Genomic DNA, 13,841 nt, shown 5'->3' with positions numbered 1-13,841 from the left:
TATTAATTCTAAAAAATAAAAAAATTAATATAAAATTATAATTATAAAAAGTGTTACTCGATAACAAATTTTAATATAAACAAACAAGTATTCATTTCTTATTACTAGCATGATTTTTTAATAATTTTTAGCTAATATAAAAATTATTTAATTATTTTAATTAAATTAAAGAAGTTAAATAAATTAGTTAACCATAAGATATATGACATATTTTTAAAAAAACACCATGATCATTTTTTTCAATATCATTCATTCTTTACTTATTTAATTATAGTTAAAAAATATTTGTAGAAATAATTTTTAAAAATTTATAAAAATAAAAAACACATTATATTTAAAATTAATATTAATTTAATAATTATATTCTATATTAAAGATCAAAAGAGTAATTACTTTTTTAATAAAACCCTGGAGCAAATTGGCAAGAAAATCTGGTCAAAAAAAAAATCGGCAAGAAAATAGTGATCACCATCAAAATCATCAACTCATAGTGCCCTGTCACACGCGCACATGGCTCTGCTTTCACAGTCAGAGTTTAGCAGGATCCAAACTTCTGTGATGCAAACACGTATATCTTGACACAAGTGCACGAGCACATAGCGCCAATTTCTTATATTAATAAGGAAAAAAAACAAATGCATGGATGAACTTTTAATTTGTATAAAATTTTAATTTATTTTATTTTTTATATTTATTTATTAAAATAATTTTATAATAATTATATGTATTAAAAAATTTATCAAATAATGGTTTTACGTAATATATATAATTAGTAAAAATATTTCAGAATTATTTATTCATTATAAATAACTAACTTAATAAAAAAATTTAATCAATTTAAATTAATATAAATACAATGGGCCATGGGGTGCTATTCCTGGGTACAAAACCCAAAAAAGAAAGGTTATAAGAAAAGGAAAAAAGCGCATCATACGTGTTGCAATCACGAAAGCAACCTCCACCCCTGTGGCCCAACAGTGATTATCAGGCATCACCATGTGGCCTTCGTAACCCTGCGGCTGAGTTGAATTATCAGTCCCAGTCCCCACGACCAGCTCGGTTCCCTTTCCTCCTTTATATACCCCACCCCTTTCCGACTATAGCCTTCATCATCAATTAATTAACCAAACACTACGCTCCCCCACTTTCCTCCACTGTTGTTATCGTACGTTATTTCCATTTCTCGCCATGTCCAAGGTTGTCTGTGTCACCGGAGCCAGCGGCGCCATCGGATCGTGGCTCGTCCGCCTCCTCCTCGACCGTGGCTACACCGTCCACGCCACCGTTCAAAATCTCAGTTACGCTCTTTTATTTTATGCACTTCATATATAAACTTCATTTCTTTATTTTCCACCCGCGATCCCTCTCACACACTCGTACGTACCATTGAAAACGCATCCATACATAAGAAAGACGTAGAAAGTGATGACCCTGAAGTATAATTTCGGTTATGGTTCATATATTAGAACTGCATAGATAACAAATAGAAGTATAAGTAATTGATAATGTAAGAACACAGAGGATGACAATGAGACGAAGCATTTGGAGGCGATGGAAGGAGCGAAGAGTAGGCTGCGTTTGTTCGAGATGGATCTTCTGGACACAGACTCCATCAAAGCCGCCGTGAAGGGCTGCGCCGGCGTCTTCCATCTGGCGTGTCCTAACGTCATCGGTCAGGTTCATGATCCAGAGGTACAAGATATAATAATACTAACTCTACATATAGACTCCATACTCGTTTTGATTGTTCTTATTATTGGGATATTTGGTGACGTGGCAATTTTTTTCTCGTTCATTTTTTTTCTCGGGGTGTGCAGAAGCAAATAGTGGAGCCGGCGACAAAAGGGACGGTGAGCGTGCTGAAGGCGGCGAGAGAAGCAGGGGTGGAGAGAGTGGTGGCGACGTCGTCGATATCGGCGATTATTCCGAGTCCCGACTGGCCCTCCGACAAGATCAAAAACGAGGACTGTTGGTGTGACCTTGACTACTGCAGAAGCAAGGGGGTGAGCTCTCTTCTTTGTTCTTTTTTCCTCTTTTTCTTCAGCGTTTTATATTCTTAATTCTCACTCGGACTTTTCTCCCAACTCACTGTTCTTTTGTTGATAATACATAAACTTGGTTTTTCTTAGTTATTTGCTACCCGCACGTTTAAAGATAATTTTGCTAACATATTTTTGTTGTTAAGTTTTTCATTATTGTTTTCAAAAATTGTAGGCTAAAATATAATGAAATTTTTAAGTTTGAGGTGAGATTTGAGTAGATATTCAAAATTTATACCCTATTATAAACAAAAAAAAAAAGAACAGTATTTTCTTCATATTTGCTTTTGTTAAACTGAACATGAAACATAAGGTCCCAAAAAAAAACTGAACATAAAACATAAGGAATATATGGCCAAAAAAATAAATTCAATTTTTTGGCCATAAAAATTGTAAATTAAATCGTATGTCTTGTACTTTGTTATTAAAATCCTGAAATTATGAAAAGGCTGTATTTAAGTTTTCTCTGTGAAAAACAGTACTTAAAAGGAAAAAAATTATATTTATTCTAAAAATTTCACCTTGTTTTAAAAAATTGTTACCTTTTTTTCCCCAAAAAGGGTGAAAATATCGTCCATCTCCACAAAGTATTATTCCAAAAATAAAATATTATTTTGAAAAATAAAGATATGTTTGTCATACTCGCACGTAATAGTCCAGACATGGATTTGTTTGACTTGGGAAATGCATGCAGCTATGGTATCCGATAGCGAAAACGCTGGCGGAGAAAGCAGGGTGGGATTTTGCGAGGGAGACAGGGTACGACGTCGTTATGATAAATCCGGGCACCGCCTTAGGCCCTCTCATTCCGCCCAGACTCAATTCAAGCATGGCTGTCCTTCTCGGCGTTCTCGAAGGTTTTCATCCTTAATTAGCTTTCCCTGCTTTCCCACACTCGCTTTCGCATCATAATTGTAATAATGCAATCGATCTCTGTTGATGGATATATGCAGGGGACACTGAGACATACGAGGACTTCTTCATGGGAATGGCGCACTTTAAGGATGTCGCCATGGCTCACATCTTGGCCTTCGAGAATAAAGAGGCTTCTGGAAGGCACTTGTGCGTGGAAGCCATTCGTCACTACGGTGATTTTGTGGAAAAGGTGGCTGAATTGTACCCTGACTATAATGTCGCTAAAGTGCCCAAGGATACTCAGCCTGGTCTTCTCCGAGCCAAGGATGCTTCTAAGAAGTTGATCAATCTGGGGATGCAGTTCACCCCCATTGAGCAAATCATCACTGATGCTGTTGAAAGTTTGAAGAGCAAGGGCTTTCTCTAAGTCTAAATCTTTGATCCTTTTTTAATTTGAGGGACTTTCACTGGGGGTGATGGAGTTTACAGGGATTTAGTGATGGCGTGGTTGGGTCGAATAAACGTGATGAGCTTGCAGTTTCAGTCACTGGTTCTGTATTTTCATGACAAGAGTTTTATGTATAAACTCTTGCAGTTAATATTGAATAATTCTTATCTTGTTCTTTTTTCTTCAGTGAATTGGCAAAAAATGCGTCATCCTGCAATAAGTTTTACTGCGAAGGCACTAGGCCCTCATGAATCTATCACGGATCTGATAACGATATAAAGAAAGTCGACCATTTACGCAAATGATTGTTGTTATTAAAAAAACCAACAAAAAAATCATAAGCTGGTCATGTTCTTATTTAAAAATATACACTCGTCTGACAAAATACTCAAGAGAGAGAGAGAACAATAAGAAAAGTTAAAAAATTGGCCAAGTATACTATCTTATCACCTGGTATCCATTTTCCTCAAAAGATGTGAGATTTATGAAGAACATAATGTCCATTAAACAAAGCAAACTCAGCCTCAGACTTAGAAGCCATAAGAAACTCAACATCAAGGTTAGGGGTCTGGGGAAGAGGATTCAGCTATGGCGTGCCACGTGCTGGCGGTGCCATATCCAGGAAGAGGACATGTCAATCCGATGATGAATCTCTGCAAAATTCTAGCTTCTCTAAGGGCACCTAATGAGCAAGAGATTCTTATAACCTTTGTTGTCACAGAAGAGTGGCAAGGCTTAATCGGCTCCGATCAAACTAGGCTCAACAGCATAACGATCTCTACAATTCCCAACGTACTCCCGTCAGAGCTAGTCCGTGGGTCCGACTTCCCTGGGTTTTATGAGGCTGTGATGACAAAAATGGAAGCTCCCTTCGAAGTTCTGCTTCAAGATCTTCAGACGCACGTGACAATTATTATAGCTGATGCCGAGCTCCAGTGGGCTGTTCCTCTTGCGAATCGATGGAATATTCCGGTGGCTACTCTATGGACCAATTCCGCATCGGTGTTTTCCATGTTCCTCCACTTTCATCTCCTTCGCCAAAATGAGCATCTGGGAATTAATTTTTCAGGTAGGCTCCATAACTTAAAGAACTTTGATACTAACAACAGCAAATTGATTCGCCATCGTTTGACTGACGCTCACAGAGCATGGAGAAGAACGCGTGGAGAATATCCCTGGAGTTTCTTCAACAAGAATATCAGATTTACCCACTATTTTCCACGGAAATGACAACAAAGTATTGCAGCTTGCCTTGCAATGCATATCAAGAGTCAAGCAAGCGCAGTATCTCCTTATCAATTCCATCTACTGCCTCGAACCCCAAGCCATAGATATTCTTAAAAGCATATATTCTTTGCCGGTCTACTCCATCGGCCCTGCAATCCCATTCTTTGACATGAATAACAACCATGACACAGATGGCCAGAACCCCAACTACATAGAATGGCTCAATTCTCAACCAAGAGGCTCTGTTCTGTACATATCTTTAGGGAGTTTTCTCTCTGTTTCAAGACAGCAGGTGGATGAACTCGTCGCTGGTGTACGTGAAAGTGGTGTGAGATTCTTGTGGGTGGCTCGCGGAGACAACTGGAAGCAAGATTTTGGAGCAAGAGGGCTTGTTGTGTCTTGGTGCGAACAATTGAAGGTTCTGTGCCATCCTTCTGTGGGGGGATTTTTGTCCCATTGTGGCTGGAACTCAGTTTTAGAGGCGACTTTCGCTGGTGTTCCTATTCTTACTTTCCCGATATTCTTTGATCAGACTCCAAACAGTAAGCAAATTGTAGAGGATTGGAAAGTTGGATGGCGGGGAAGAGAACGCACAGGAGTTGATAATGTTGTGACGAGAGAGGAAATATCAGTGCTTATAGGGAGATTTATGAATTCTGAAAGTACGGAATGTGATGAGCTGAGGAGAAAAGCAAAACAAGTTCAAGAGGTTTGTAGAAGAGCATTTGCAGAAGGGGGAACATCCGTAAATGATCTCAACGCATTTATTAAGGATGTTTTACACAGCAAAGATTTATTGCAGAGACTAGTCAATTCAAAGAACTCTCTCTGTTGACGAGTCAATGGAAGCAAACAGAACATGTAATGAGATTCTGTGATAAATGCATTCATGGTATAAGCATGTTTGATACTCTTGATCTTGAATTAGGATTCTTAGAAGCCATTAGGAAAATCCCTGAAAAAGATTCCTCCCCAGGCCCGGTGGAAGCGGATAATGTTCCGTGGAAGAAAAGAATTATACAATTCTATCCTCATTTGGCACATATTATGACCGATTGGTGCTCGTTTTTAAGGCCTTGTTCTCACTCCATCGATCAACAAACGCTCGCGTCGTTGAAGGCGCCTGGTAGACACAGCTGGTAGGGCGATGGCGAGGAGGATGGATCAAGGGACAGCCCGGTTAAAAGCTTTCTTTTGAGTTTTGAACCATTCATGTGTAAAATTCTGCATGTTAGTGTTGGGAACCAAAAGCCTTCGTCATTTTACCGTTAGTATATTTGCTCATTTAAACTCTCTGGTTGTTATGATAATCGTTCTTGAAGCAGAGAACAACTGATTGTGGTATCAAGTTATTTTCTTTTTTTCTGGTTTAATAATTTTTTGAATAATCATCAATGATCTATTGGGAATGGAAAGTGATTGTATGTTATCTGAGACTACTGATGTGGATCGGAGAATGTCGTTGTAATGGGATGAATAGTAGCAGTTATATCCTCTTCTGTCCCGGAAAAAATATTTAAAGTAACGACTTTTCCATTTTATTATTATGTCCCCGTTGCACCAGAAAAACGGAAAGAATGCAAACCGCATAGTTTAAAAATTAAAAATCCTCTATCTACTTGATTTCCCTTGGCCACGCTTCTATAAACCCTAATTTAACAATGCATATAATGATTCTCTTTTCGATTTTCTGCTTCGTCAGAGTAATTCCTCCCCCTCTCTCTGGCAAAGGGACCTTCTTGATCTTAGATTTTGGACCAGTGCTTGCTATTGGAAGTCGTATCGCTCTAATCAAATTCTTGTTGGACTATGTAAGGTAATGTTTCTAGATTTGTATTATTATCATTGCACGTGCATTTGCTTTTGCATCTGAGTTATATTTCGATGGAAAAATGGAAGGGAAATTGGGGTTTTGATTGCCGGTTATATTTTACTATTTTGTGGTGCCCATGAACTGGACATTCCTCTTGAAATTATTACTATGAATCCTTGGAGGGTTTTTTTTTTTTTTGGGGGTGAAAATGAATCCTTAGAGATTTGGTGGTACAATTTGATTGTTTCTTTTATCTGGTGGCGCGCACGAGCTCGTTCTTTATGGGAACGATGGGGGACTTGGTGTGAGGGAGTTGTAATTTTAAACACTGGCATTCTGTTTCAAAGGGGAACTTGTCTTTTGTAAAGGACTTTTTATTAGATGGTGTTTGCACAACTTCCTAATGTTGAGACTTGAGAGTGTTTTGATGTGGACATCTAACGGGAAGTCGGGAACTAATAATAATGGCTTTAGTAGATCATATCCGGATGGTTATTTAAGCAGGTTGACTGCCAATCTCCAATACCAAAACTGGCCGACCAAGAACTGACCATATGTGAACTTGGCATTTTTCAAATTACGTTGAACTCTTGATGGTGAGAAAATTCTTTAAGTTAGTCGGCTATAGTTTTATATCAAAAACTGCCCGCTTATAAAAGGAGATAAAGAATTATGACGCATAGTATGCTAGATTTTTGTTTAACTGACATCCTTTAGGATATTTTGTTTTTGTGCTGCACACGACAAGTTTTTTTCTCACCATTGTAATCAATGGACAGGGAACAACTGAATTTTCATTCATCACATTTGTGGAACTAATTACATTTACAAAATTTTGAACTAAATTTAGTCATCTGTGAAGTTATGGTTGGGTTTTTGCCTGGTGATGTCTCTCAAAATGGAACACGTGGTGTTCAGAGACACCCTGAGATGTCAGAGGACGGACCTAGTTGGTATTTTACTAGGAAGGAGATTGAAGAAAATTCACCATCCAAACGAGATGGCATAGATTGGAAGAAAGAGACCTACTTGCGCAAATCATACTGCACATTTCTACAAGATTTAGGCATGAGACTTAAAGTGTGAGTTTTCTGTATTTTCAAACAATAGTGTTCTGCCTATCACAGGTGCATTGGGCACTTGTTTAATCAGGTTATGATTTACAATACCTAAGTTTCTTTCTTTTCTCCCTTAGGTCATAAATGATTGATCAAACCTTTTTTTTTTTTTGGTATTGATATGAAAAGATTTTATTGCTGAGAATTGAGGAGAAAATTTTGCAACTGCGCAAGACTGGGAATTATTAAATGGCATTTCAAACCATGTTTTTCTTGCTTAAAAGAATTTAGCTGTTCTCCCTTATAATTACTGCATTTACTTTCTAATCTAATAATTAGAAAGAGTTTGGCAACACTCTGTTTTGCTTGAAGTTAATGCGTCCAGTGCACTGAATAGTAGAGTAGAGGCAAGCCATTGTTTGTGAATTTAGAGGGATTTGACTGTTTTATGAGCTGTCTAAAGTGACCAAAAGTCCAATGGAAGCTTAAATTATGCAGAAGGTAGGGCTATCTCAGCAGTGTTTTTGTCTGTACAAGAGGAGGGGAGAACTTAGGTTTTAAAATTATCTGCAATTCAGGATGTGTTTATGCTGTCAATAAATTAGCTGAATTATGTCCTGTTTATCACTGATCATGTGAAAAAATAAATTAGTAGTAATGAAGATCTGTAACAAAATTCATCTTGATATTGATCCCTTTACTTGACCCTGATTTTATGATGCAGACCTCAGGTAACCATTGCTACAGCAATAATTTTTTGCCATCGATTCTTCCTTCGTCATTCCCTTGGAAGGAAGGATAGGAGGGTGAGTCTCTATTTTGATAAAATAACTTGCATGTTGTTACTGTTATGTCAGTGTGAACTTTAATAAAAATATCTTTTGTTAATGTAACTAGATATATTTCTGCATTCATGGATTAAAGACTAGGGTATTAGATTCGGTTTAGACTTGAGGCGGCATTTATTACATTGAAAATGGACTTGGTAAAAAGGAAGATGTGAGGGAAAGTATTTTAATTGTGTTGGGTAGATGGCAAGTGAAGTGACATGGTTGCTCTTTGAATTGTGGTATGCTTGTGCTTAGAGTTTTGTGCTTGTTGGATTAATTTTGGTGTTCCTATCATAGCTATACCATGTGGAAAAAAATCTTTCCACAACCTGGTGCTTATAATTTGTAATTTGTAAACATATTTCTATTCATGCTTTATTAGTATTTCTAGCTATTTGATGTGCTAGGACTACGTCGGAACGCGAAACTAATTATTTGCATCTACTGGTAGATATTGCACCTTAGGAGCACGTTACTCAGATGTGATTTAATGGAGTAGGATATGAATGGGTTGACTGTAATTTGTATTAAAATTGCTCACGACACGAATGGTCTTTTGTGAAGTTCTGGTTTTTCATGCTTTGGGCATTACTTTGCCACTTGTTTGACCTCTGGATGGGTTATTTAGATTATTAATTTGCTTACCACGAAAAATATTATTAATTTTACGATTACTATAATGAGTTTAAAACAATGTATTGTCCGGTTCTTACTGTCTGCAATTGAAGTTCTAGGTAAAAATTCTGCATCAAAGATCACCTTGTTCTCTTTAAATCCTGCTCTCTGCCCCTATCCTTCTTTTTTGGCTTCACCCAGCGCCTGTGTGAGTTCTTTGGTCATATCGTTGCTTGTCCTGTATATGTCCACGTCCTTAGTCACAAAATCTTGTTTTTCATGCATTTGATGTTTTTTGCTTCTTATTTTAGGTGAATACATGGGATAGAATATTTATTGCAATAATGATGGTAATTGACAAGTTGGCCTACAGGTCATGGCAGCAGCGTGCCTGTTCCTTGCTGGGAAGGTTGAAGAAACTCCTCGCCCTTTGAAATATGTAATTCTTGTTTCATGTGAAATTATAAATAAGAAGGACCCTGTAGCAGCTCAAAGAATCAAGCAGAAGGTATTATCTTGAAGTCCCTTAAGTTTTCCTTGTGCTTTCACATCAGGCAATCTCTTCTTTCATTATTGAATTGCCCATTTTAAAATTATTCAAGTAAATTACTTCCCCATTGTGGTGCAGGAGGTGTATGAAAAGCAGAAAGAACTAATCTTAGTGGGAGAGAGGATTGTTCTTCAAACTCTTGGTTTTGATTTTAATCTGCACCATCCCTATAAGCCCCTTGTTGAGGAGATCAAGAAATTCAAAGTTGCTCAAAATGCCCTTGCTCAAGTTGCATGAAATTTTGTGAACGATGGGTATGTTAATGACCCCATCTGTCTTGTTCAATGACTTTTCATTTTCCTTTCCTGAAATTAGGATGTGGTACGCAGGCTTCGGACGTCCCTTTGCCTGCAATTCCAGCCCCATCATACTGCAGCAGGAGCTATTTTCCTTGCTGCCAAGTTCCTCAAGGTGAAGCTCCCATCACATGGGGAAAGGAGTGGTGGCAAGAATTTGATGTTACCCCTCGGCAATTGGAGGGTTGGTGCCTTTTTTAAAGCATTAGGGGGATAAAGAAATGAAAAACAGTAGTACTACCATCTTTCCTTGGTCTCTTATCTTTTGTTGCTTGCCATCTTTTGATCATGGTTGTATTCAAGAATTTTAGTGTTTAGTTAAATGAGAATCTTGTTCTCGGACTAATACACCTGTAGAAAGCGCAGTTTGAGCTGATGCAGTCAATTTAATGGTCGATTTTATTTTTATTTTGTCATTTATGCTTTTTGGTATTGTGAAAGGTCCAATTCTATTGATGTTCTTTTTGCAGAAGTTAGCAATCAAATGCTGGAGCTATATGAACAAAACCGAGTGCCACCTCCAAGTGACGTTGAAGGAACTACAGGAAGTAAGGCTGCTAGTCGGACAGCCGCAAAGGTTCCTGCCAGTAATGGTGAAAATGCAACCACTTCTTATAGTGGAGTTATGAGCTCAAGACTTGAGACTTCAAAGCCTGGAGCTTCTAAGACAGGATTGGAGTCATCTGCTAATCCTTGTGAACACCTTGCATCGAACCATGGCAGAAGCAGTGATTATGGAGGCATAGGAATAAAACACACGGTAGAAGATGAAGCCAAGGGTAATAATCATCTTGAGGGAAAAATCTTGCCGCACAAGGAAGACTTGCAAGAAGCTCAAGAAATGTTGAGATCTCGATCAGGTCATGGTGAAGAGCAAGAAAGCAATATTGAGAGAAATGAAAAGAAGGAGGCCGCTGAGAATGTTAAACACGCTAACAGAAATCCAGATCATAGAGACAGTACGTTTGCTCGACCGCCTCAGGAAGTAATTAAAACAATTGACGGGGGCAAGGTAAAGGCTGCTCTAGAGAAACGAAGGAAAGCATCTGGCCATATAACTAAGAAAACAGAAGTTATGGATGATGACGACCTCATTGAGAGGGAACTGGAGGATGGAATCGAGCTGGCTGCTCAGAGTGAAAAGAACATGCAGGTTTGGAGGCAAAACTGGTCTAAGCCTTCAGATAGATCAGATAATGGGGATGTTCTGTATGGAAGGCATCAGGATCATGCGGATGAGCATCATCACAGGATAAAGAGTCTGTCATCATCTGAACCTGATCAGAGTACTTTTGAAGGAGAGGTATCAGCACTTGATGACATTGGCCCTGGAATCCAGTCACCCAAGTCAGGCAACCGCAAGAGAAAAGCAAGTACCTCCCCTGATAAGGGTACTGGAGGAGAAACCTCGTCAACCCAATAATCGCTTTGACCATGCAGAAGATCGAAGCAAGTTCAGCTGGGTTGGTAATTTAGAGGGAAAATAAAAGGCATTTGCAGGAAAATCATGTTTGACGCTCCATTTACTGTTGTTGAGTGCGCATCAATCATGGTCGTACCGAGGTCTCCTGGGGAAGGAAACTCCTTCGACTTGGTTGCTTGGACCTCGGATGCCCATTGTTCGATTGATTTTCCTATTCCTCATCCTATTGGTGGATAAGAAATTTTGACTGACAGTGAGGTATACGCGGCTTGAAGATAAAGGATTTTTTTTATATTGTTTTTGCTGATTATTTCTGGGAAATGATAGTCTCCGTAATTCTGCTAATAAAGAATTATTTTGAAGTTGCCTGAAGCCCTGAACAGAGGAACTACGGTTGCCTGCTGGATTTACTCCATCTTTGCCTTTGACCTTGTGCGTTCCCCTCAAGGTAGCCCGGGAGCAGGCATCGATGGATAAAGCTAGCAAGATTAACTGCGTTCCAAGTTTTGATTGATTACTGTAAATAAATCTTCCTTAGAAATTGTACACTTGATTGCCAGATTTCGCAATTAACAAGTTTTGTTCTTTTTGTTTTTGAAAAAATCCCACATAAATATTATTTGAATTCAAAAATTTTAAACTAGTAATTCTAATTTCATAAACAACAAAATAAATCTATAGGTATTAAACTAGAATTTATAAATTTTGACAAATTATCTCTGTGCTTGCCTTCTCTCTCTCTCTCTCTTCCCTCTTTTCATGTTGCAGAATAAAAAAGAGAGCTTTTTTTTCACCTTTCAAATTCTCTTTTTCTTTGAGGGGCGGTTATTATACATTTTTTTCTCGAGTTAAATTAGAGAGAGCTCAATTTTGTTACTTCTATTTTTTATTTACTTGAAAAAAGCTATGGGAACTAAACTAGTAACTGCGGGTTTTTTTTTTTTTAAGAGAGGGATGGAGGACATGACTAAACCTTCTTCTCTTTTAGCCATGGTAGGAGCAAAGTAGTTATTGTTACAAGCATTTTATTTTTAAGACCTGCTGCTTGCAAAGTCTTTGGACAGTTTGAAATGATTTTTCTATCGGAATTGTATAGACAAGTGCATCTTTTCCATCAAAGTCTTTTTTTTCAATCAATTTTTTTATATCAAAATCTTCTATTTTCAATGATATGCATATCGAAGAAGTGGTTCTCATTGTTTCCTTGCTACTTATGACTGACATCATCTAAAATCATAAGGTGATGATGGGTTTGTCAGTAAAAAGTTGGTAAACAAATTATTCCTTCCGTAGATGATGTATAATGAATGGAATATGTTTTATGACTTTAATGACAAAAAATATTAGGTATTAGTTGAATTTTAATATTAACTTATCATTTGAATATATAAAATATAATTACTGTCATAAAATTGTTGGTTTTTGATAAATACTCTTACTTTAGTGATCAGTTCCGTTATAAGTGGAATAAATCATAAAAGTTATTGTTAACATATTTACTAGGGAGAATTACATTCAAGTCCCACATAAGAGAAATAATCACTACAAAGTCCCAAGTAACAACCTGAGCAGCCTGTAATAACAAGTCCTACAGTGAGAATGACAATCTCTGGGACTTGTTTTTTAATTACTTGGGACCTCATTGTAATTCTCCCTATTTACTATGATGTACTTCAGGACTTCATTCAGGTGTGTTTGCCTACCATTTACTAATTTCCCAAAACATTTACGCTTTGTTCAATTCCCCCAATAAGTTATACATGGTGAAGATAAATTGAGTTAGTAGTATGAAGATAGTCAAATGTATTTTTCAAATTGTCAATTAAATTATATGTATAGTCAATTTGTTTAACTCAACACCCCCCAAATTGCACGAGTCTAAAAATGACTAATAACATACTACAAAACGTGTTATAAAATGGTTAAATACATTTGGCAACTTGTCAATCACGGTACATATTTTAGTAAAATGTTTTGAAAATGGCTAATAATAAGTTGTAGAATGTGTTATGGAGATAGTCAATTTCATTTGACAAATTGTCAATCATATTACATATTTAGTAAAATTATCTAGAAATTGCTAATAACTAATTGCAAAGTGTGTTATGGAAGCAGTCAAATTTATTTAGCAAGTTATCAACCACGTTACATGCTTAGTAAAGTTTTCTGAAAATGACTAATAACAGGTTACAAAATGAGTTATGAAAATTGTCAAATTCATTTCGCAAGTTGTCAATCATGCTGAATGTTTAATAAAATTGTTTGAAAATGACTAATAATAGGTTGCAAAATATATTATAAAAATGGTTACTTTCATTTCGCAAATGCCCAATCACGTTACATGTTTAATAATTTTGTTTAACTCAATCTCTTAAGTTTTACCTAATCTGTAAATGGCTAATAACAGGTTACAAAACGCATTATGAAAATGGTCAAATTCAATATGAAGGTTATCAATTACTTTGCAAAAGCTGTTGACACTTTTCATTTTACTTTAGTGGCAATTTAGTTTTTTTGCCAAACTTTACAAATCCCAAATTCTTATCTCTGATCTTTTTATTTATTCATGACCCATTTATCTTTTTAAATTTTAAAAAAATATTTTTCGATCATTTTCCTTTTCTTTTTTGGATCAAGAGTACACAGGCTTACCGCAGGATGATTCACATCTTATCCCTACGACCCAT

General features: G+C 36.9%; 2 protein-coding genes and 1 pseudogene across 2 annotated transcripts; all 3 read left to right on the top strand.

The window, feature by feature from the left end:
• The first annotated feature begins 1,093 nt into the window (after positions 1 to 1,093).
• LOC114726469 (cinnamoyl-CoA reductase 1) lies at positions 1,094 to 3,533 on the top strand. The gene is made up of 5 exons (XM_028913073.1): positions 1,094 to 1,297; positions 1,520 to 1,692; positions 1,818 to 2,003; positions 2,734 to 2,896; positions 2,993 to 3,533. Exons 1-5 carry the CDS (start codon positions 1,189 to 1,191, stop codon positions 3,319 to 3,321), a joined length of 960 nt encoding a protein of 319 aa, XP_028768906.1. The 5' UTR covers positions 1,094 to 1,188; the 3' UTR covers positions 3,322 to 3,533.
• Positions 3,534 to 3,819: 286 nt separating this feature from the next.
• LOC114726500 (UDP-glycosyltransferase 87A1-like) lies at positions 3,820 to 5,404 on the top strand. The gene is made up of 2 exons (XM_028913104.1): positions 3,820 to 4,411; positions 4,488 to 5,404. The coding sequence occupies exons 1-2, from the start codon at positions 3,931 to 3,933 to the stop codon at positions 5,402 to 5,404; spliced, it is 1,398 nt and encodes a 465-aa protein (XP_028768937.1). The 5' UTR covers positions 3,820 to 3,930.
• Positions 5,405 to 7,237: 1,833 nt separating this feature from the next.
• On the top strand, positions 7,238 to 11,154 carry LOC114726499 (cyclin-T1-3-like; annotated as a pseudogene).
• Positions 11,155 to 13,841: the final 2,687 nt, after the last annotated feature.

Source organism: Neltuma alba, unplaced genomic scaffold, assembly GCF_004799145.2.
Source record: "Neltuma alba isolate B1F8T4 unplaced genomic scaffold, ASM479914v2 tig00012379_pilon, whole genome shotgun sequence".
NCBI lineage: Eukaryota > Viridiplantae > Streptophyta > Magnoliopsida > Fabales > Fabaceae > Neltuma > Neltuma alba.
Note: the sequence above shows the minus strand (reverse complement) of the source record. Positions and strands in the feature narration are given on the sequence as shown.

Bases quoted from the DNA above. Each gene is read 5' to 3' on its own strand.
- LOC114726500 (XM_028913104.1), top strand. From the start codon at position 3,931: ATGGCGTGCCACGTGCTGGCGGTGCCATATCCAGGAAGAGGACATGTC. The intron at 4,412-4,487 runs GTAGGCTCCATA...TGACGCTCACAG, and splicing joins TCTGGGAATTAATTTTTCAG to AGCATGGAGAAGAACGCGTG.
- LOC114726469 (XM_028913073.1), top strand. From the start codon at position 1,189: ATGTCCAAGGTTGTCTGTGTCACCGGAGCCAGCGGCGCCATCGGATCG. The intron at 1,693-1,817 runs GTACAAGATATA...CGGGGTGTGCAG, and splicing joins GTCAGGTTCATGATCCAGAG to AAGCAAATAGTGGAGCCGGC. The intron at 2,004-2,733 runs GTGAGCTCTCTT...AAATGCATGCAG, and splicing joins ACTACTGCAGAAGCAAGGGG to CTATGGTATCCGATAGCGAA.